The sequence below is a fragment of the Peromyscus leucopus genome, chromosome X, assembly GCF_004664715.2.
Source record: "Peromyscus leucopus breed LL Stock chromosome X, UCI_PerLeu_2.1, whole genome shotgun sequence".
In the NCBI taxonomy this organism is placed as follows: domain Eukaryota; kingdom Metazoa; phylum Chordata; class Mammalia; order Rodentia; family Cricetidae; genus Peromyscus; species Peromyscus leucopus.
This window is the reverse complement of record NC_051083.1, coordinates 38,113,112-38,137,814: the sequence shown is the minus strand read 5'-3', so window position 1 is coordinate 38,137,814 and position 24,703 is coordinate 38,113,112. Positions and strand designations below refer to the sequence as shown.

The following is a 24,703-nucleotide window of genomic DNA, read 5'->3' as shown; positions in this document are numbered from 1 at the left end:
TATATTGCAACTCATAACAGTAGCAAAATTACAGTTATGAAGTAGCAATGAAATTAATTTTATGGTTTGGGGTCACCACAACATGAGGAACTGTATTAAATTAGGAAAGTTGAGATCCATGACTTAGACATTACCTGACAGCCCTTTGATTGGTAAAAAGCTAGGGTTTTAATACATCCCAAAACGCTTTTAAAATCTGTCCCCGGATGTTGGTGTCAGTAGGGGTCAGGTATGTGGGTGGCAAGAAATGCTTATTTAATATATAGACCAAGATAAACTAATTAGGTTCTGGAACAACAGTCCAACCTCTCCACTTCATTAAAATTTTAATCAATCATACCTTGCAGACTCAGCTTTTTTTCCCTAGGAATTCCTTACATTGGGAAGCTCAGAATGCTGGCAATACTTCACTGGAAAATACATATTCGACAAAAGACTGGAAATATTACATATTACTGCTCTGAAAAGAAATGCCTAATATATTCTACATGTTTCAGATCACCTATTGAGTGAAGATTTGGGATGAGATCCTGATATGGCATGGTTTTGACCTTAACCTGCACAGACAGCTATTAAACACTAGCTTCCTATTTTCCGTGATGCATTTACAACTATCTTTAGGAATTTTTCAACCTTGCCACTATTGATATTTGGGTCTTAATATTTTTTAATGTGTTTGGGTGTTTTAATTGCATGTGTGTGTGTGTGTGTGTGTGTGTGTGTGTGTGTGTGTGTGCACCATGTATACACCTGGTACCTTTGGAGGCCAGAAGAGCTGTCAGCTCACCTGGAACTGCAGTTTCTGCTGGTTGTGATCCACTATGTGGATGCTGGAAACTGAACTCTCATCCTCCATAAGAGCAGCAAGTGAGCCATCTCTCTAGCTGGGTCCTAATTATTTTTTTGTATAGCTTTATTTTTAGTAGGATTTATTAATTATATACAATAATAGGTTTCATAACATTTTCATACATGTCTCTAATAGTGTAATCATATTCACCTCCAATCACTCCTTTCCCACCTGTTATTAGCATTGTTTACAGTAACATAGGTGAGTTGTTCCTTACCAGTGAGTGCATGATTGACAAAAATTGCCCCCCCCAGCAATCATTAACTACCTATAGCATTTAGGGAGGGGAGGGCTCATGAGCTACTCCCCCAAAGCAGCTGTTAACTGCTTATAAATCCTCATGGAGGAATGGGCCATGCAATTCTTTTGAGGAACTGCTACATGAATAACAGGGTTTTAGCAGCATTCCTGGCTTCTATCCACTTGATGCTAATAGCCCTTCTTTCTGGGTGCTGGGGATTGAATTTAGGGCTCCACACATCCTAAGTACATGCTCTATTCCTAAGCCTCCTGCCCCCAGTTCTTCCACAAGTATTTCTAAACTCAAGAACTTTTTTTAGGGTTTAAAAGAATAATCTCTGGACAGAAAAATCTTAGTACCTGCCCAGAGGGAAATAGCAGAAAGACAAAAAGCCATGCCTACCACATGGTGGACAAACAGCATTATGGCAGAGAAGAGGAGCTTTAGAGAAAGTGTGAAAAAGCCTGAAGTACTAGAGACAGCACAAATAAGCTCTGGCCAGTAGCTGAAAAATGACAGTAGAAAGTTACACCCAACAGAACCTCAGAGTGGCTTATAGGGCCTGTCTAGGGGGCAGGAATTCTTGAAGGAAAAATACATTATCTCATGAACGGGCTTATTATCCCTCCCATCTCAGTAGCTTGGCTTAAGGTGAACCAGCCTTTCTGAAGGGTATTTCCTTGGCCAGGTGACTGACCTGCCCAACTGGATTGTTTTTAAAGAAATTTTAAAAAATTTCTGATTGTGCATGTGTATGTACACGTAAGTACAGGTGCCTCAGAGGCCAAATGCATTATATCCCCTGCAGCTAGAGTTACAGGCAATTGAGCCATTTGACATAGCTACTAGGAACTGAAGTCTGGTCCTCTGGAAGAATAGTGTTTCTACCTCCTGAACCACCTCTCCAGCCCTTTGGATTAATTTATAAGGAGACAATGGCACAATTCCACCCAAAGACAGGTTCCATTCCTTTTATACTTTTGTTTGTTTGCTTTTGAGACTGCATCATTTCCCCCTTCCATTTCCTCTCTACAAACCCTCCTATATACCTCTTCTTGCGCTTAGGTTTCATTTTTAGCTAGACAGCAAAATCTTTCTCTTTATGGACCCTTCACTGCTACTATAATAGTACTCTGACAAGGTAATCCTGAAATTATTTAGGAAGCAGACCAAGTACATTTTTAGCTTAGTAAAACATAAAGCACCTCCAGTCACTACTGTGACCAGAGGGTGAAACCCCCTTCTGCCACTTTGTTAAGCAGCCGTTCTCTAGGTGATGAGAGGTTAGCATGTTCTAACAGGTCTCTGGACAGTGTCTAGGGCCTGTTCTTTCCAGTACATCAATGGCCATCCTTTCTAATCACTTTCTCCCAGTGTTTTGTTTAGGGTGTCACTTGGACCTTGGACTTTCACTAATTAGTTTAGAACAGACGACAAAGGGCATACATAGTATTTAATTCATAAGACATTTGCGTCAGTTACTATGAAAAGTCATGAGCATAAGAGTATATTTATTTGAAGTTACTGAGAAATTATCACACTATTAACACCGCTTCAGTAATCAGATACTAGATTCCTTCAAGGCAGAAATCTGTCCAGTCATTATTTCTGCCAAGTGTTTAGATGAACAAAAGTTGCTGCATGTTGCTACACATATTAATAACTGGCTTTGTTGAGTGGATCTAAAAAAATGTTGTACTACCTAAAAATGAACAAGAATTTGACAAAACTTCACAGAAACTATTAATGAAGAAGATAGGTTTAATTGCTCTGGGTATGATGGTGTATGCTTGTAATCACAGCACTTGGGACAGTAAGACAGTCTGAAGTTCAAGACCAGCTTGGGTGACACAGAAAATTACAGGCCAACCTAGAATTAGTAAGACCGGGACCTGTCCTCAGTGCATGTGCTGACTGTTTGGAACCTGGGGCTTATACAGGGACACTTGGCTTAGCCTGGGAGGAGGGGACTGGACCTGCCTGGACGGAATCTACCAGGTTGATCTCAGTCCTCGGGGGAGGCTTTGCCATGGAGGAGATGGGAATGGGGGGTGGGCTGGAGGGAGGGGGGGAGAACAAGGGAATCCATGGCTGATATGTAAAATTAAATTAAATTATAAAATAAAATTAAAAAAGAAAGAGTGGAAGAAGGAAAAAGGGAAAAATGATATAATTCTATTTTAATAAAATGCATAAAAATAATTTGCAAAATAAAAAATAAAAATAAGACCCTATCTCAATACTAGGAAAAGAAAAAAAATCTGTACTTTTCATGTAGAAAGGAAAGGAAGTCTTAGGAGTGCAATTCTAATACGTGTTTTAAATTTCTCACAAATCCATTTGACAAAGTATGAATAGTCTTCAACTTCACTAAAAGGCCAAGTTCTAAAATTCTGACTGTAAGCTAGCACTTGAATGGCACTTAGATCCCTATGCTAATTTCCAAATGCCAGTAATAAACCCACCACTTAGAGTGATGGCCTTTCCAGGGAAAGAATACTGAGGACATTAGCATGGAAGAGAAGAAGAGGTCAATTCTTCTGGATACCAGGTCCCTTAACTACATGAAACACTTACAGGTGCAGAAATACCAGAGTAGTTCTGCTTTATATATGGCTAGCTATATACACAGAGTTTATAGTTTTTATTTTTTCAATTTTTATTTTTTCAACTAAATATAAACATATAAGCTACTACTGTTAGATTTCACCTAAATTGAAAGTGTGAGTTTAGAGAAAGGATGGAGCCAGAAAGCTTTGTATTATTACAGATCAGTGAGCTTGAACTATTGGGGTCAGCTATCCATACATGATGCTGCGGAAGGTGCTCACAACTTATTCTATGCTCAAAGATTTGCAGACATGTGACTATAGTGCATTGTTGTGAATACTAGGGTTAGCTTGTCTGGGTTCAAATTCTAATGCGGTCTTTGCTAGCTAGATATGTTAACATTGGGTAATTTACCTGAGTTTCTTTCCTCATCTTATAATAACAGTTGTGATAATAAAATGTCAGGCCTCCGTAATACAATGCCTGCCACATGGTACATACTCCATAAATGACAGTTACGTTGATTATGAATTTGGCTCAATTTGTTATTCCTTAATTTAGAAAGTGAATGCTTTTTTGTGTTTAATGTCTACCTTCAACAATAAATACCTTTGGAGTATGACAGATTTTGATATTATCTAAGAAAACACAATGGCAACCCAATATGGTAATAACACAGTGACCTTTATTGAGAAGGTCCAAACATCAAAACTGAAGTATTTTTCAGTTCAGTTTGTCGAAATACTTCAGTTTTCCAGCTGGATCTGGGATTATCTGTTTAAAAAGAAAAGGAAATTATTCATTTAAAAAAGCCAAAGTACATTATGAATACTTTAGCATTAATTACCCTCCTGTTGCCTAAAGATGTAACCACTAATTCTGGACACCAAATCAAATTATGTACTATGTTTAGAAAAAACTAGATTTGTCCTACCTACTAATTTCAGCTATCCCAAGAAGCAAATAATATATTTCTCAATGAATTAACATCATCTATATTCAAACAACCCAAAAGTTATTTACAGCTCTTCTCTTGGCCACCAAGCTTTCATAGCACATTTGGGCCCAACCTAATTTAACACATTGAAAGCATGGCCACAGATGTTAACATATTTTAAAATGTGTTTGCTGATTAGATGATGTTATACAATAACCTGAAAAGAAGGCAGTGTGTTCACTAAGGATTTATCAAATGAATTTTTAAAGGTATTTCGGGTATTGGGAGTTGAACCCTGGATCCTTCAACTGTTAAGAGCGTTAGCACTGAGCTGTATCTAAAGCTCTGTTTACTGCTTTCTTTTTTGAGATAGAACCATGCTGTATTTCCTATCTTAGTTTTGAACTCATGTGTAGCCTAGACAGGCCATGAACTTTTGATCCTCCTACCTCAGCTTCCTAAGTAGCTGGGATTACAGGTTTATATCACTGAGCCTGGCTCAGAATGCAGTATTTTATAATCTCAAGCTGCAAAGTGAAAAAAAAGCACAGATAAATAATTCAGTGAATAAATACTCTGAAAGAAAAAGAAACTCCTCCAAAGAAAATCTTAGAGGACATGAAGATACTTCATTAATGGTATGTTAAGCACTAGATATATTAAATGATAAATTTCCATAAGGTTCTTATATTTGGTTGATTGTACAGGCTTACACATATAATTACAATTCAGAAACTACTGGTTTAAAAAGCATTTCTCCTTTAAGATAGTAGGCAATTCTGCATGCAGATATATAGCAAACCAATTGTGATGAAAAATAACATTGCAGATACATTCTAAGTATTCAGCTCCTGAACAATCAGTGGAAGTTCCCAAGAACATATATATTCACTAGGAAAAGTATTATAGGATAAATATTATACACTTCAGAAAATATGCTACTTATGAGATTAACTTTTAGAGGACATAAACTTCTTAAGAATCTGGTGAAAACCATGGATTTCCAGAAAAATGTACATGTGTTAGTATATATACTGTGTTTAATTTAAGTTGACCAAAATAATTTCATGTGTGTGTTTCTGGGGTTGGTCATTCTTGACACACATTTACTATATGACAACTATTTAAACTATTAGCCAGACAGTATGCATTAACGAACTAGATAACTAATGTCCCTTGTCTTCAGACGTATATTCTGCCATTTTTACACTGGTAAATGTTTTCAAAAACAGGTTGATGGGATAGTAAATAGGGCTGGTATACAGTGCTGTGGAAAGACTTTCAAGATGACATCTAGCTGAAATATGAGTGAAGAGGAGGAGCCAGCCAACCACACAGAGGCAATGCAGAAAGAACATCAAAGGCTCAGTGATAAAAGCCTTGCAAACCTGATGATCTCTGGGACCCTCATAAAGGTGGAAAGGGAGCAGACTCCACAAGCTGTCCTCTGCCATCCACATGGTGGCATGAATAGCCCCCATCATATAAACATACAATGCACAGTAATATGTTTTTAAGAAAAAACAGCAAAGGCAAAGCTCTAAGGCAGGATCCATGTTCAAAAAAGAGAAAGGAGTACATCTGAAGGTAAAACATGACCTACCACCCTTGACTATCTCTGGCTAATGGTACTTCTATTTTAAGAAAATTTCTTCCTTCTTTCTTCTAGCATTTTTCCCTAACTACTGTTTGATTTTCAGAAGATTAAAAACTTGAAAGATTTTAGATATTATTTAAGAAAAGGTTCATTCAAGTTTCCAAATCATTCTATTCAAAGGTTACTTCAAGGACTGCTAATAAAGCGTACCAGTATCCCTAAGGGAGGAAGTGTATTTGTTTGAATCTTTTCTTTCTTTAAATGACAGGGAGTAGACCATTAGCTTCAGTGTTCATTAAAACCAGATTTTCTTCAAAGCTTTCTCCTATGCAGAGACATTGGCTCAGGACTGTTTTCTTGGCTCACAATATAGGAAGAAATTCCATACACAGCCTCTAAGTTTATTCTCCTACATCTCTACCTTGCCCTTTTGGTTTCTCCTTTTTTTTAAACAGTGTATTTCTCTGGACAGTTAGCTTTAAAATTCACAATATTATCCATATTATGACTTCTCTGAATTTAGCTACTCTCCCGCCAGCCCAAGGAATGTCTGCAGTCTGATTTCTGCTTAACAATGTTTACTTCATTTTGGAAATCAGGACAGTCTGATTAAAGCTGGCATACATTTTTGGCTCTGGCCATTCCTTTAACAACAAGATCAACATGACTTACTGTTTCACTACCAGGTTTCCAGCCAGCAGGGCAGACTAAAAGGAACAAAAATAAGAAAAAGGCAGTTAAAAACAGTTTAATTTTCTTGAGCAACTCCTGAATCTGTTTCTATACGAAAGAAAAAACCATATTAAACATTTCCAGACTATCAAGCACTTGGATACTGTTAGCTTGTCTGCTAACACTAAAGAATTTTATTCCTGGAGTTTATTAGCAGGCAGCTTATCTATTTTAATTTTACCAATTATACTTGCTTGCAGTTACAATATGAAAAATAAATTAGTATCTATAATAAAATTGGAAGATCTGGGAATCTGATGAACTAAAAGGTCTAGGTGAGGCATCCTCTTGAGTTTACATACATGATCAATAAGATTATCTGGCTTATATACTGCTAAGTTGTGTGCTACTGCCAAGGTGTGTTGTTTGTTAACAGACTTTAGAAAGTGCTGAGTCAGGGACTGAGCTATATTTTCTATACTCCCAAATTTAGCCAAATTAAACATTTTTGGGGTACAGAGTATGGTTGATATATGCATACATTGTAGGATTATTGGATCAAAATAAAAAACCTGGGTTCTCCCACCGCCCTCGCGGCGGGTCGCAGCAGTTCATGTGGTGGCGGCCAAGGCGGTGTAGCTCCGTGACGGGTTCAGCCTCACACGCGCCTCCCACCCAGCGCTGCCACGATGCCCAAGAGGAAGGTTAGCGCGGATGGAGCGGCGAAGGCGGAGCCCAAGCGGGCTCGGCGAGGCTGTTGGCCAAGCCCGCCCCTGCCAAGGTGGAGCCAAGGTGGACGCGAAGCCGAAGAAGGCGGTGGGAAAGGATAAACCATCAGACAAAAAAGTGCAAACAAAGGGGAAGAGGGGAGCAAAGGGCAAACAGGCGGAGGTGGCTGACCAGCAAACCACAGATGTGCCTGCAGAAAATGGAGAGGCTGAGAACCAGAGTCCAGCCTCTGAAGTCGAAGAGAAAGAAGCCAAGTCCGACTAACCATCCATCGTGTCTGTCAGTGTCCCCGCCTCCCTTCTTGTACAATCCAGAGGAATATTTTTATCAACTATTTTGTAAATGTGAGTTTTTTAGTAGCTCTAGAAACATTTTTAAAAGGTGGGAGGAAGTCCCACCTCATCCCATTTTTTAAGTGTAAATGATTTTTTTAAGAGGTTAAATCACTTGCTGGTTGTTTATTTTTTGGTACAACCAGAAAATAGCAGGATACTGAATCAGGAGAGGCTGTGACTGTCTCGGGGGTCACCATAACATTCCGTAGAGGGGGCTAGTTTTATATCTTACAACACAAAGCATACTTGGAGTCTTGGTCGTGCATTTGTGTCTGGAATATTTTCAGTTATTTCTGGTCTCGTGTTTCTAGTAGAACTGTATCCTAAAAAACCACTCCTTGGTCCTTGCCCTGTCAGAACTGTCTCTGGTCATGGCAGTCCATTTTCCTAACAGTTGTGATAATGTGCTGTGAAAGATTGAAATTTTGAATATGTACTGTATGTGGCATAAAATTGTGAGTCAGTGGAATTAAGGATTGTGAGCATTTGATTGTTATGTGAGGTCTTAGGGAAAACTTGCCAAGCTTAGGATGGAACACCACTGGAATAAGTTCAAAGAGAAACAATACATGGCTCTTTTGGGTACGTGAACACAATGTATGACTCTTAGAGTTTGGGTCCATGTTTTAAGAATTGAAATGTCTGTGTACTCAACCAATAAAGTCTCAGTTGTGAAAGAGTAAAAAAAAAAAAAAAACAAACAAACAAACAAAAAAAACACCTGTCTATCATCTCCCATAAATCATTGTTTTTGAAGTAAGAATACTTAAAATCTACTCTCAGGGGCTGGAGAGCTGGCCTAGTGTTGAGTGCATACTGCTCTTCAGAGAACCTGAGTTTGGTTCCCAGTATCTATATTAGGTAGTTTATAACCAGCTATAACTTTGACTCCAGGGGATGTGATTTTTGGCCCCTGCAGGCATCTGGACATACTCTCACACAGACATATTAACTAACACAAACACGTATTTTAAAAAGATCTACTCTCAATAATTACTGTTTAATTATGTTTTTTTTTTTGAGACAGAGTCTCACTGTAGCTGTGGCTGGTTTGGAACTCACTATGTAGATCTGGCTGGCCTTGAATGTACAGAGATCCACCTCTCTCTACCTCCTGGGTGCTAGGATTAAAGGTCTGACCTACCACACTCAATTCGGCAATTACATTTTAAAGGTATATAGAACACTTCTACCTTAGCAAAATTTGACTTTTTTCTATTTAGCTACCACTGAAACTTGAGAAGGATAGACTGCTTAGATTATTGACGTGATACTGAATAATCCTAAGGATTACATTAACTTAAAAAGTTAAATCAGAATGGCCATTCTAACAAGTTCACTGAGATGTAGAGTTTGGGACTGGGCAAGTATTTAAGCAATGTCTTAGGGTTTCTACTGCTGTGATTAAATGCTATGAGCATAAGAAACTTGGGGAGGAAGGGTTTATTCCACTTACACATCACAGTCCATCTTGGAAGGAAGTCAAGGCAGGAAGTTAAGGCAAGAACTAAAGCAGCAGCCATGGAAGAGTGATGCACTGGCTTGTTCCCATGGCTTGCTCAACTTGCTTTTTTTAAATAGCACCCAGGATTACCTGCTCAAGGGTGGCACTACTATCATTTAGTTGAGCACTCTAACATCAATCATTTATCAAGACAATACCCTAGAGATTTACCTACAGGCCAGCCTGACGGCAGCACTTTCTTAAGTGAGTTCATTACAATACAGTAATAAAATAACTTAACAGCTAAATATAATAATAAAACACAAAAATATAACCTATATTACTAAATATTGTCATATTGGTACTACATTTTTTATCGAAATATAATTTTAAAAATTCTAGGAGAAACTTTTTTGAGTTTATCCAAAGGGACTATGCAAATAAGGAATGTTTTTATATCTTGCTACAGCAAGCAGAAGATAGTAGTGATATTTTGATAAAACATTTAAATTAACAATTTTGCTTGCTAAAAAAAATCTACTAAATTGAGAACCATAATCAGAATATGTTGGAAGCATTCAAATTACATTTGGGATAAGAAATTAAATTATGCCTCTGTCCACCCCCCACCCCTGACAACACACACTAAAAAACAAAAAAAAATATGGGTAGGAGGTCATAAGCCCTACAAGGGATCCTTGCTGTTGTTTTACTCCATGGACACGATGTCATACAGCCTTCTAACAATGTCTCACGTTTGTACAAAAAGATAGTGCAGCTCTCAGCCTTCATCTAAAAAACTATTTTTTGCAATGGGTGTAATGGTCAAAGTGCTGAGAATAAGTGACTGTTAAGTACTTGGCCCTAAAGAAGACATCTATATCTCTATGGCTTAGGGAACATCTTGGCAGATGAACAGAGGATGAGGAGGAATATTAGGAAACTATGACATCTGGATATGACAGTTGTACTCATGTTCACAGCAGTTATGGTTACCTGTACAAGACTGGGCATGTCAACATTTCTTTCATGGATAAGGGGAGGGGAGTATCATTTTCTTCAGTGATATAGCTACTAATAAGCTGCCCGTGATCCAGAAAATAACCCCACCCCCAGTCATGTTCATGCAAGCAACCCTAATTAAGCTCAATGGGTCACCACCAATAAAACCACAAAAGTAGGAGGGAGAGGAGGGAGCTTGGTAGAAAGGAGAAGAGTTTTGGTGGGAGAAATAGATAAAAGGGTAATGAGGAATGAAAAAGACCAAATTCATTATAAAAACCTATATGACATTGTCAAATAAAAAAATAAAGTTTAGCTGGGCGTTGGTGGCGCACGCCTTTAATCCCAGCACTCGGGAGGCAGAGCCAGGCTGACCTCTGTGAGTTCGAGGCCAGCCTGGGCTACCAAGTGAGCTCCAGGAAAGGCGCAAAGCTACACAGAGAAACCCTGTCTCGAAAAAACCAAAAAAAATAAAAATAATAAAAAAAAAATAAAGTTTAAAAAAAAGAAGAGTAGAAGAAGGGTACCTTCTCCATGCTTGTCAGTGTACTGGAATGCTTGAACCAAACGCAGTGTCTCGTCCACTGATCTACCCACAGGAAGGTCATTCAGAGTAATCTGCCTTAGGACTCCTTTGTCATCAATAATAAAGAGGCCTCTGTAAAGCACAGGGATGGTAAAGGTGATTCCATTGCTTCTCAGTTAAGGTAAGTATTCTGCTATATAGTCACCAGTACTACTCTTTGCCACATAAACTCCTATCCTCCATATTATATATGTTTGGATTAGCACTGTTAAATCGTAGTTTGAAAATTTTGTTTTGAGGAACTGGGGAGTTGGTTCAGCAGTTTAAAGCACATACTATACTTCCAGAAGACCCAAGTTCTATTCCCAGCCTCCACTTCAGGCAGCTCATAACTGCCTTTAACTCCCTTCCAGGTAACTGATGCCTCTCTCTGAAGGCACATATCCACACACAGACATACACACATACAGTTAATTTTAAAATCCTGTTTTGGGATTTTGTTTGGGATTTAAGTAGGGTGGTTTATAGGATCATGGGCACCTTACCAGTGGCTGAAAGAAATAACCATTAACTGCCTAAAGATACACAGATCCCTGTTTTGGGATGAGGGGTTCCTCCCATCTTTCAGGATTTATAAGCAAGCAATGGAGGAGCTTAATGCCTCCTCTGTGTATCTTCAGGCAGTTAATGGTTGTTTCTTTCAGCCACTGGTAAGGTGCCCATGATCCTATAAACCACCCTACTTAAATTCACTGGGCTACACATATATGCAAAAAGGACATCAAAGTAGAAGGTTAATTAGGTGAGGAGCAGCAGGAGTGAGACAAGAGTAGATAATGGGGAGTACAATGTGATTAAGATACAGTCACTATCTACATGTATAAAAATATAATGAAATCCAGTATTATGTATAATTAATGTATGTTTTAAAAACTTTATCTGGTGGCTTATTCCCAGCACCGAGGAAACAGAGGCAAACAGATCTTTGTGAGTTGGTGGTCAGACAATTCCAGGCTAGTCAAGGCTCCATAAATCTCTGTTTCAGAAAACAATAAACAAACAATCCCTCCTTCTGAAGGAGAAAAAACCCTTAATCTGACTTTAAATAATCCCAGCACTTGGGGAGGCAGAGGCAGGATAATTAGGAGAGCAAGGTCATCCTTAACTATGTAGTTCAAATCAAAGCCAGAGAGGGCTAAGACCCTATCTAAAAAAAGAAAAAGCTATTAATCAAAATAAAAGGGCAAATTCAGTATTAGGTAATATTACTTGGTTAACGTTCAACAACTTTTAATTTTTAAGGCTAAAATTGCCCTTTTTATCAAATAATTCTATTTGTATTTACTAGCTCATGTAAAAGCTGCCAGCCTGGTCTACACAGTGAGTTCTGGGACAGCCAGAGCTATACTGTCTCAAACAATCAAAAACCAAAAAAGCTGAAAAGGCTGCTGGGTGAGATACTGCCTTAGTCTTTCCAAAGGTACAGTTTTGCAAAGTACTAAGGACACAGTAGAAAAACATTACTAGAGCCATTTCAGAAAAAAAGAAAAAAGAGTGAAGAGGTTAGGAAACCCAAATACAAGTCTGGTCTCTCCTATTAACTTATTCTATAACTGACTAAATTCATAGAAATCCACACATCTGCTACTTTTATCTGTAAATAGAGGGGCTGTCAAAGCCCTCAAGCTCTAACAGTGTGCAACTCTAGATTAAATAGGTCATCAACAGTTTAAAGACTGTAACATTCCTGCAAATAGCACAAAATAGTATTTTTGATCAAAATATCTATCTCCTAACTCTGAAGTACCACATATTTCTAGGAAGATTATACTTGTACTTAGATTTTTCAAAATGTTAACCAAAGAAGGGTACCTAAGAGTATGGCCTGAGTCCTCAAGGTATACACCATAGTCCTTTGAGATCTGATGGTTCAGGTCCGAAAGAAGTGGAATTCTTATTGGCCCCAGTCCTCCCTGTCTTCGAGGGGTATTAATCCTGTAATAGAACACTTCATCTCTCAGTGATAAGTGACATATTAAAAATCAACTCTTTCCGCACATGAAAGTACATAAAACTCTATCTATCTATCTATCTATCTATCTATCTATCTATCTATCTATCTATCTATCTAATCTATCTATATATCCCCTTTATAACAAAAGCAGACTACTGTACCTTTTTTTCTCACTGGGTAGTATATCACATCCTAGAAGTACTAAATGTTGATACACATGGCATTTTAATATACAAAATACCGTATGTATTTTACTGATCTCTACTGATAGACATCAAACCGATTGCATTTTTCTTTTATAAACATTGCTGAAAGCATCATATATGCTCATCCTTCCATACTTCTCTGTTACCTACCTTCTAGAAGTAAAATTGATAGGGTGTATAGTTTAGGTATGCAAAATAGTTAGGATAACTGGCTGACCTCCAACTCACAGAGATCTCTTTGCCTCTGCTTCCCCAGTGCTGGGGCTAAAGACATGGGCCACATGCTCAGAAAGACTTAGGATTTTTTTAAGTTTTTTAAACACACATTAATTATATATAATACTGGATTTCATTATAATAAAAGGGTGTGTCTTAAGTCTTAGAACAGATCACAAGACAAAGCCTTGAAAGAGAGGTGGGATGCAATGAGAAGATCTTTCACTGCTCTGCAAGGCCAAGAAATACAAACTCCATGGGAAGCAACGAGGGAACTTAGTCACAATCTCAAATCCATAAATCTTCAGATTTAAGTATCTGTAACATGAAATTATAGCATCTGGGCACTGTTAACCCATGGAATGACACTGACATAGCAGAAAAATTAAAACAGAAACAAAAATACTGCTCTGGAGGTCTGCAGCCCCAGTTCTGACACCTAAGTAGAAACCTTGGCTAGTATTAGTATAAAAGTTATCTAGTTAAGAACACAACCCCTAAATTCCCATAGAAAAGGACACTGGAGGGCTGGAGAGATGGCTCAGTGGTTAAGAGCAGTGTCTGCTCTTCCAGAGGTCCTGAGTTCAAGTCCCAGCAACCACATGGTGGCTTACAATAACCTATAGTGGGATGCAATGCCCTATTCTGGCATGCAGGTATACATGCAGATAGAGCACTCCTATATAGATAAATAAATCTGAAAAAAAAAAAGAAAAACACATCTAAATCATTTGGAATGGCATAACTTTTTCATTAGTTAACATGATAAAGCAAATGAACATGTAGATATGTTCTTATATAATTACCAATATATATTGGTAATCAGGATATATATTGTAAGTCTCAGACCAACTGGATTTTGTCCTATATACTTAAACATTTTAATGTGTCTATTGTCCAAATGCCATTCTTTCACACCTCTATTAACACCGAGAGTTTTTTTTCCCAATGTTAGCCAATGAGACAGGGAGAAATGGCATGTCTTGTCCTTTTAATTTGAAGTTCTTTGCAGCTTGTTAGGTGAAATATCTTCTCATGATAATACATTTTTATAAGTTACTTTTTTTAGACTAAATTTTTGTTTTTGTATTTTGAGACAGGATCTTTCTTTGTAGCCTGCACTGGCCTTGATTCATAGAGATCCTTCTATTTTAGCCACAGTAGTCTAAAATTAATTTTTAAAAATTACTGCTTTTTGAAAACTATAAAAGCTCATGATTGAACATTGACGACTATGTAACAGAAGTGTTTTAACTTTTTGTCACATTAAGGATACCCAAATAATTATTATATTATAATAATTATTATAATATTACCATATTAAGAGCTATCTGCACATGACTAAGAAGTAAATCTACTCATTTTACCCCAGACTTAAGGCAAAAGACTGACCAGGCCAAGTGGGTAAACTGAGAGTCGACAGAGCATGCCACCACTTCAGTATTTATAGATCTGAATTCTTCAATTCGGTCCCCAAAAGCGATGATTTCAGTTGGACACACAAAGGTGCTGAAAGTTGAAAAAGGAAAACAAGTCAGTATTCTCAAAATAAGCATATATCTGAACTTTCAAACGCATTTTTGCTTACTACAGACACTTCTGAGTATATAAAAACACACCTTAAGGACAGCTGATAGATGAGTTTTCTCCAAAATTCTAAGACAGCATTTAATATTCTAAAGGAATTCTAGTTCTCAATTGCATTTCAACAAATTTCCTTCTTATAATTCAATTGATCAGTATGGGACCAATGTTTCCTTCATCCTCACAGCAGCACCCCCATTTCATTAATTTATTAGTTGCTTTTTGTAACCCCCCAAAAATTCAAATAGAAAAAAATAAGAGGTTGTGATAACTAATTCTTTTGTTTGTTTGTTGCTTTTGATTCTTGTCATGAGTAAGGAATTCTCAGAATTGTATGTTTCAAAATAAACTCCTTGATGTAACTACAAGACAATTTACAATTGACTTTACAGCCATCCAAATAATGCTGTCAGAATTGAAGAACCTCACAATAAAAATTACTATATATATATATATATATATATATATATATATATGATATTAATATTTAAATGTTCAAATCTCAGGAAAATATGATACAGCAAATAAAAATAGCAAAGCCTTTATAGTAAACAGAATCATGTATTAACTCTTGCATTAACTACTTGCTAAAATATTATTAGTCTAATTTCTTGTCTTTATTACTCAAATATATGGTAGATATTACCTTCCTCCTCTCTGAAACATCAGTTGAAAAACAAATTCTGTTTGTTGTTCTTAGATAGCAAATGACAAAGACTGGCATTTTACTAGTATTTACTTGCATGTATCACTTACAAATCGAGTGGGTAGAAGAAAAAAACCAAGTATTTCCCACGATAGTCAGTCAGTTTGAGCTCCTTGAATTCTCCGTTTATCACAGCTGTTCCTTCCCAATACGGTGCTGGCTTGGAAACTAAGAAAGAAAAACATAATGTTTTATAACACTAAGATAGTTGTTAGAATGGCAAAGGACAGCTTTAAATAAACACTAAAAATTGGGGCTTCTAAAGCTTTGGACTTTGTTGGCAGTCTGGAAGCTTAGACTTCTGAGAACTCAGAACAATAACTCACTGTTAGAGAATATAAGATACACAGAATTACAAAGGAAACCAATTACCCTGAAATGCAAGTATAAGCATTTAAAAAGTTGGTGATGTAGTAATAGCTGTGTGTTCATTCACAACACCTTCAAGGTGCAAAATGTGGGAGTGATCCTATAACTCTGCCTGGTAACACTGACAGGATCCCTGCAATAGCTATCATATAGCATGAAAGGCTCTGTCTCAATGGGCAACAGGTACAAGTAAGTATTTCTTGAATGAGTGTGAGTTTTTGCTTATATAATAGGAGGAAATGCTAATAGTATAATAGTATAGGAAGTGAAAATACATATGGGATTTTTCCTGGTTACTATAATTAACACACATAAATTGAATGAAATAAAAATGTTTCTGCCTATGCCCACAAAGTCTTACATCTTATCCTTGTACTAAATACTGGCTATTTTACTTCAGCCCCTCTAAGTTATCCCAGATCATGGGATAGTTTTCCTGGAAGGCTTTGAAAAAGGAGACACCCCACTCCCCGCACCCCCACCACCACTTACTCCACTTGAAACAGGTTTCAAGTGACCTGATGCAAATTCAATAGTGCTGCTGTCCTGTAAGGGCATGCTGTAACTCTACCTAGCACTCTTTGATAATTATGTCCCTTCATGCTGTTGACACATTCAAATAACACTTTCAAAACCATTACATATACTAAGATCAATACTTGCCTCCAAGTTGAACTAAAGTTTCTAGACTCAAACCTTATACTTGTGTAAAAGCCAGCACTAACAGTTGCTCTACAGAGACAAATTGAAGATGAATTTCCTTGTGAAGTTTATAACATGTGATTTCTTACCTTGAGTCAGAACTACCTATTATAAATAATCCTGATCTTATTAAGAAAGGCTAGAAGTGCCGGGCGATGGTGGCGCACGCCTTTAATCCCAGCACTCGGGAGGCAGAGCCAGGTGGATCTCTGTGAGTTCGAGGCCAGCCTGGACTACCAAGTGAGTCCCAGGAAAGGCGCAAAGCTACACAGAGAAACCCTGTCTCGAAAAACAAAAACAAAAACAAAAACAAAAAAAAAAAGAAAGGCTAGAAGATAAAATTAGAAATCTGCTAATGTTTGTATATTTTATATTCACTACTTCAAATGCTTAAATAAGAAAGAGGTTATAATAATTGTAGCCGGGTGGTGGTGGTGGTGGCGGCGGCGGCGGCGGCGGCGGCGGCGGCGGCGGCGGCGGCGGCGGCGGCGCACGCCTTTAATCCCAGCACTCGGGAGGCTGAGCCAGGCGGATCTTTGTGAGTTCGAGGCCAGCCTGGTCTATAGAGCGAGATCCAGGAAAGGCGCAAAGCTACACAGAGAAACCCTGTCTCACAAAAAAATCCAAAATAATAATAATAATTGTAATAATCTGTTATGACACTTCTTAAGAATTTTACATGTACAGAAAACCATGTCAGGAAAATAAATCTTATTCTGAAAATTGATGTTTGCAAATTTTTGGTTTTGATGGAGTAATTGAAATTACTTTGCTAAGATTTTTTAAATACAATTTCAAAAGCAGCCCTCTTTATCTATTAAAAAACAAAATGAAACAAAAAAAAACATGGTGATGCACACCTTTAACCCCAGCATTCAAGAGGCAGAAGCAGGTGGATCTCTGTGAGTTCAAAGCTAGCCTGATCTACATAGTGAGTTCTAGGACAGCCAGGGCTACATGGAGAGATCCTGTCTCAACAAAACAAACAGCAATGTCTTAAATATGCATTAGCATAAGGATTCTGGTAAACAGAGAGAAGAATAACGAATACAATTTAAATCCCTTGTCTCTCTAACTATCATCAGCTGAACTACTGTTAACATTTTGATCTTTCCTACTTTTTCCAAACACAAATCTGGATCATGGTGCACCCTCATCTTTTCCTCCCAATGAAAATGTAAATCATGACATTTTTCATGTTATTAAAATACCTGAAAATATAGCCTTAAATGCTCTACAATATCTCCTTTATGAGTAAAAATCCTCATTTTATCCAATTCTAGATATGCATAGATATGCAACAATTATATAAAAATTTGAAATATTTTTGGTAAACAGAAAGCTATTATAACTACTAGTTTTTCTTTTTTACTTCCAAATACAGCTTTGGAATGGCTTTGTTTCCAACAGGAAGTATTTTGGAATAAACACATTTCAGACTATCTTCCTCAGGCAAGTGAAATCAATGGGACTTGGAAATATTATTATTATTTTTTTTAAGCAAAACTGGCTTTCTAAAAACAATCTCAAAGTAGTTAACTTGTACTATGAAACCGCAAATGTTTAAGGGGGTAAAACAGCTTTTCTCATTCATTACATGTGGTAGCGACATCGTATCTCTGGAGGTTCCTAACTGTGAAGTAATCCGGTATGATGAGGCAAATTTGTAGTCCCAGCTCTCTGCAAGCTGAAGTAGGAGTCTGAAGCCATTCTGTCAGATCTGTCCAGGCCCTATGCTCAAAAAGCAGACTGCAAACTGTCAAGTATAACTATTTTTTCACTGAATACTAGGACATAATGTGCTGCAACAGCCAAAATTCAAACATACACCTACTGAATGTCAAATAATCCCCATGAAAAGTGGGTTTGGGAAAAGCAAGAAAGACAGGGAGGGCCTTTGTCTGGACGCCCTGGTCACTTCTTTTTGGCAATCTTAATATCCAGATGCAGCAGGCCTCAACTTTCACAGTATCTACTTAGTCTGACGTGTCTTTTCTGAGTGGCAACTAGCTTCAAACACTGGACAGAAAGACAAATATTGAAAAGCGCAGTTGGCAGGACACCATCAACCCAATTGTGCCACTGCCACCCCCAACCCCAGTTTCCCTCCAAAATACTCGACATAATAAAGTCTTCATTCTTTTTGAAACATCAATACCCACTAACTCTACAAATTTTGGAGAAATGAATTTCAATAAGAATCTTTGTATGGTATGAAAAAGTTTGACCTTCTGAACATTCTGTTTAGCCACTTTTCTGTTTAATCAAACTTTCTGTGAATCATTATTCAACTTATCAATGTTCTTTCTTCCCTGAAAAAGGCAGGACTGCTGCAGGCATTTTCGAATATTTAAGGAAGTCTTTTAGTTTGCACAACATCCTCTACGCCTGTGAGCCCGGGACTAGGAACACCCCGATTTGTGGCTTTAGGGGTAACCGCTACCTCTCCCGAAATCTGATCGGAGGAAACCATCTCTTTCTTCATACCAAGAATCTACCTCCATCCTCACACCCACAAAGGCAACTGGGTGGACCCAGAGCAGCCTTGGGGGTGCGGCCCAACTCCAGCCCCACCCTTTCGTAGCATCCACGACAAGGGTCGAAGTATCCCCGAGTTCTGCCCCATACACCCAACCTCCGCAGGGCACCACCTACTCTTGGCTTTGCTTAGATGCAGAGAGTGATCTGCGACCGAAACCCGGGACACCTCTCCCGGGTACACTTGTCCACCAGCATAGAAGTGGCACTCATTTTCGCGGGTCCGGAACCGCTCCTCAGTCTCCAAGCCCTGCAGAGCTTCGGTCCGCAATAGGAACAGCAGCAGCCAGGACAGGAACAGCACCACCTTTCGAGTCCAGCGACGGGACGGAGTCGTCGCGTCCAGCAGTTTGGACCGCGCCTCCATGACCAAGCGAGAGCGAAAACACGTCCCTCAGAGAAAGCTCGGAGTCCCCCGCCGCCGCCAAGAGGCTAAAACGGCGCGCTAGAGACCGCGCGAACCAGGGCGCGGCCTCGCGAGACTTGCTCCGCCCCCCCCCGCCCCCCCCCCCGCCACGTGGGCGCAGGCCCCGCCCCTCCCCCCAACGCGCTTCTGCGCCTGCGCCTGCGCCGTAGAGCGGGCCAAGCTGAAAGTGTTTTCTCAACTTATCAAAAGCTGCTTGCAGAGGTGTGTGGTGACTTTCTCCAGAGCTCTGGCGACCAAAGTCCTTGCAGGTGTGCTTCCATGTCCATCTCTATAACAGACCTTCCCTCCCCCCTCACTCCATCTCTTCAGAAGTTCAACATAACCTATGTGCCTGTGGAGGACTTGTAATAGGTACTACTTATTGTTTTGAGACAGGGTTTCTCTGTGTAGTCCTGGCTGTCCTGGACCTCTGTAGACTAGGCTGGCCTCGAACTCATAGAGATTCCCCTGCCTCTGCCTCCCGAGTGCTGGGATTAAAGGCGCGCGACCACAATTGCCTGGCTGCAATTTATACTTATAATGAAAGTCACCTTCATACATTTTGTTGTTTTTGAGAGATTATATTTGCGTGCACTTAGGGTGCCAGTGTGATGAATTTAACGTGGTGTGTATTCACCACTCCATTTTCCAGTCAAGACGTGAAAAGTTGTAAGAAACTCCTCCTAGTGTGGTACAAAAGCAACTTACCCATTTACCCACCTAACCCTCTCCCTCTGTTGCATTGCCTCTCCTACAGATGATATACTACAGCATGCCCTGCCACCATTTTTTTGTGATTGCCTGGCACCTAGAAGCAGTCCCTCCATTTTAGCTTGTCAAAGACTGAATTGTGATGTCACCTGTCAGCTCACGTGACGTAGCGCTGCCTTCATGCACTCCTAACCACAACTCTATTTTAGACCCTGCTGGTCCTTCTATTCACATCTTTTTAAAAATTATTATTGTTGTTATTAATTATTATTATTTCGCTTTTTCAAGACAGCGTTTCTCTATGTAACAGTTCTGGCTGTTCTGGAACTCACTTTGTAGACCAGACTGGCCTTGAACTCACAGAGATCCATCTGCCATTTTATTTTATTTTAATTGGTGTTTTGTCTGTATGTGTGACTATGCATCGCGTATGTGCCTGGGGCTCATAGAGGCTAGAGGATTGCATTGAAACATACCCTGAAACTGGAGCTACAGAGAGTTGTGAGCTGCCATGAGAGTGCTGGGAATCAAACCCTTGTCCTTTGGGAGAGCAGCCAGCACTCTTTACTGAGCCATCTCCCCAGCCCCCTAATTCCATCTTTAATACAAAAATTTTGACTCTGGATCATTATTGTGTCTGGTCTCCCTTCCTCTACACATGTTTGACCCATTAATCCTTTCACACCATACTTTCCCAATGCACAATTGACATGCATTATATTACTCTATTCGTCTAGTAGTCTTTTCCCTGTAGTGTCATCTATTAATGTAGTTCCATGATTTTCCTCTCTAGACATAGCCTTTTTTCAGTTTGGTGAAAACCCCGGGATAAAGGGGTCTAATCTGAAAAGCGGTATGTCCTGTCAATCTTTCTCTTTGAGCAGGAATTATAGGGCAAACAGATAGTTTGGTGACTTAAGTGTGTCCCAAGTGTGTATGTTTTAAAAATCAAATGTGGTGCATGCAGGGATGTGGGGGGTGTGGGGGTGTGGGTGGTGGTGGTGGTAGAGATGCTCAGTCTTAAAGCATATGTCCAGGAGATTCTGGGTTCAGTTCCCAGAAGCTTCACTGTTCACCTCCCGGCCCCCATCTTTGGGCTGAGAGGAGAATATACTTACTCATAACAGTTTCCTGTAGCTCTTCACTTTCTGGAGGTCCATAGATGATAGGCCTCTGACGTGGTAGCTCTCGCTCCCATTCTTCTCCTTCCCTAGCCTCCTGCTCAACATGGAACGGAAATGGGATCCTGGGGGCTCGGATTTGAGTCCCAGAGACTCGACTAAGGCCTATGCCCCCTCTTGGGCGGCTGCGGTGATCCATGGTGACTGTAAAACAGCCACTAGCCTTAATGAATTCTAGGCCCTGAGTTGGGCCCCTTAGTTTGAATTAAAGAAAAGCTGGGAGAGAGTGATATATCCCTACACCTGTTTGCCCTAGGGTGAGCTGAGGTGACCCAGTTGGTAGCAGGGACTGCTCACCAGCTGGGCCCCAGTAAAGGCCCTGCCCACTGGGGAGAGTGGCCAGGTTAGCCACCTCCCTGCCACCTACTCTGTGTCCCTCAGTTGCTCTGAAATCTCTTGGTAGCTGGCATTCTGAGTGTCACTTGCTCTGAGGCCTTTCAGCCAATGATATTTGAGCAGACATTATGATGTCATAGTAGCATCCACCAGGAAGCTTGAAGTGGGGGCCTTTAAGCCCCTCCCCCCTTAAGGCCACCCTTACCCTCAAGGCCCCTACCATCCAGCTAGAGTCAGTTACTCATTAAACATGAAATATCATCACACACGAGGGGGTGGTTCTAAATATCACAGATATTAGTCAATGGTCACCTAAATCTATATATTAACTTGATTTGCCCACACACGGTTTTTTACTTCTAATGCAGCCCTACATAGTACTGACACTGTGAGAAAAGTGTATATCTTTTTTGTGATTTGCAAAGTTGTAATATATCCTGTGGAATCTGTATCTGATATTGTTGTGGGTACATTTACAGGTTCCACTATGGATCTCAGAGTGCAGGCTCTAATCATGTCCAGTTTCTTCCCTCTGCCTAGTAACTTAAATAATTTCTCAGTTACTGCACCAGGCTTTTTGTGGTCTACACATGTGTTGGGGTCCTTTTAGTTCTCTGGATGAACTACATAGGTACTTCTCCACATGTTCAGCATTTGTTTCTGGAAACACTGATTTGGGTTGTTATTGTTGTTTGCTGGTGGTACAGGTTATATCCACAGCTGCCCTTTTATTGTTTTTTTTATTGTTCCTTATTGAATAAGCTCCATCCTCAGCCTCTAGAGTTTACTAGTTAGATACTCATTCCTGTAATCCTTAGCTTAAAGGGGACAGAGGCCATGCTTTCTGACTCTTTTTGTCATTTTTGTGGAGGTAATGGGGGAAGGAAAATAAAGACATGACTACTCCAAGGCATGGTTGAGGTAAAGGTTTTTATTGTAGATATGAGGGAGAGAACAACCAGAGGCATCTGGAAGAGTCCAGACTGAAGCAGGCCATTAAAGGAGATGGGGGAGAGCCAGAGAGGAGCAAGAGAGGAGACTAGGAGAGAGTGTTAGGGTCCTGGAGAAGTCCCACAAAAGACCACCATCCACATATACAATCAACAAGAGTGTTTATTTTTCCAGTATACTAGAGCTGTCTATCCCACACAAAGGCAAGATGGCAATGTGTTGGGGAATATTTTCAGGTGTGTTACTTTTGCTTGTGTTTCACTTGTTTAACTCTGTGAAGCTGTGTTACTGTGTCTGTGTAAAACAACTGATAGTCTAATACAGAACTGGCCAATAGCAAGGCAGGAGAGAGAAATAGGCGGGGCTGGCAGGCAGAGAGGATAAGTAGAAGGAGAAATCTGGGAGGAGAGATTGAGCAGCTAGAGAGGGAGGAGGACTCCAGGGACCAACCACCCAGCTACATGATCAGCAACAGAGTAAGATTTACAGAAGTAAGAGAATGGGAAAAGCCCAGAAGCAAAAGATAGACTGGATAAGTTAAGGAAAGCTGGCAAGAAACTAAGCTGGGCATTCATAAGTAAGAATAAGCCTCCATGTGTGGTTTATTTGGGAACTGGGTGGCAGGCCCCACAAAAGAGAAAAAAAAATTAACAACTGTTACAGCTCTGAGAGAGATGTGTGAACTCCTTTTAAGAATAGCCAAGGGGAGTCGTAAGGCTGTTAGGTCACTTTAGATATGATTGGCTCAGGCAAATAGCAGTCATATCAGTACGTTCCAATTGGCCAGGGCTAGTTAGAGGCTGGTCAGGGTACAGTTTTCCATTTTATGGCAGGCCTGGGCAAGTCCCTGGCTTTGTCCTTGAGCTGCTATGGAGCCTGGCTGGCCTAGCACATACTGACTGTGGGGCCTGGCTCAGTGGCCCAGGCTTGGTGTGTCTTATCTCCCTTGTCCCTGTGGTCAGGGGCACCAGTGATTAATTGCCCTTTGTTTGTGGCTCTCCCTCGGAAACTGCCTCCTTTGTTCCATAAAGCAGGGACTGAGGCCTATGGCATCTGCTTGGTCCTCTCGAGAACAGAGACTAAGAGAAGAACCAGGAGGCCAGAGAGCATGTGGACAAATGGCTGAGTTATGTAAAAGCTGGGGGAAGAGAAGCAAAACTTGAGGGTTGGAGAGGTTTCAGATAGGGAGTAGGGTGAGAATTGCAAGAGAGGAGGTAGGACTCTGTAATAGGTACTTGGGATGCTGAGAGGGTCTGGTGGTGAGCCTTGATATGCTAATAGGCAGCTCATCTTGTTCAGGGTTTCTTTGGGACCTAACCATGGGGAGGTAAACTTCTAGAATATTTACTAAGTTGTGAGGATGTTGAAACAGCCACACCACTCTAACCACATCCAATCAAATCTGAAAGGGCCATGTAGGAGGAAACTAAGGTCTCCCCTGAAGTACCACTTCCACCTTGCCAGCCTTGTGAATAGACAGTCTTGGAAGCAGATAGAGCTGTGTTTGATTTTGGTGACTGCAGTTACATGAAACACCTCAGGCAAGAATCTCTGCAGTTTACCTCTTCCTAAATTTATGACCCATATAAGCTGTAAGTTTCGTGAATATTTATTACTGTTTTAGAATAAAAGAACCAAGCTTCCATATGGTTCCTGTATTGGTATTCTTCATATTCATGTTACATAATGTCAGCATCAGCTTAAAAAGTAAACATTCAAGGCCAGGGAGTTGTCTCAGTGTGTAAGTGTGCTTGCTGTGCAAACCAAACAGCCTGACTTTGAGCCTGTGTCTTAGTTTGCTTTCAGTTTCTGTGGTAAAGCACTATAACCAAAAGCAATTTGGGGAAGAAAGGTTTATTTAGCCTACACATTCTCATCATAGTCCACCGTAATGAGAAAT

At 39.8% G+C, this 24,703-nt stretch overlaps 1 protein-coding gene and 1 pseudogene across 4 annotated transcripts; one reads left to right on the top strand and one right to left on the bottom strand.

The window, feature by feature from the left end:
• Window positions 1–4,304: 4,304 nt before the first annotated feature.
• Window positions 4,305–21,907, bottom strand: Prdx4 (peroxiredoxin 4). Of its 4 annotated transcripts, XM_028873204.2 has the most exons (8): window positions 19,336–19,705; window positions 15,660–15,777; window positions 14,712–14,828; window positions 12,756–12,878; window positions 10,885–11,015; window positions 6,848–6,882; window positions 5,028–5,105; window positions 4,305–4,415 (listed from the first exon to the last, which is right to left on the bottom strand). In XM_028873204.2, exons 1-7 carry the CDS (start codon window positions 19,583–19,585, stop codon window positions 5,064–5,066), a joined length of 816 nt encoding a protein of 271 aa, XP_028729037.1. In that variant the 5' UTR covers window positions 19,586–19,705; the 3' UTR covers window positions 4,305–4,415; window positions 5,028–5,063. The 4 variants fall into 4 exon arrangements, with proteins under 4 accessions (XP_028729037.1, XP_037054830.1, XP_028729036.1 ...); XM_037198935.1 differs by lacking the exons at window positions 5,028–5,105; window positions 19,336–19,705 and adding an exon at window positions 21,454–21,907; XM_028873203.2 differs by lacking the exon at window positions 5,028–5,105.
• LOC114695774 lies at window positions 7,522–7,938 on the top strand (annotated as a pseudogene).
• Window positions 21,908–24,703: the final 2,796 nt, after the last annotated feature.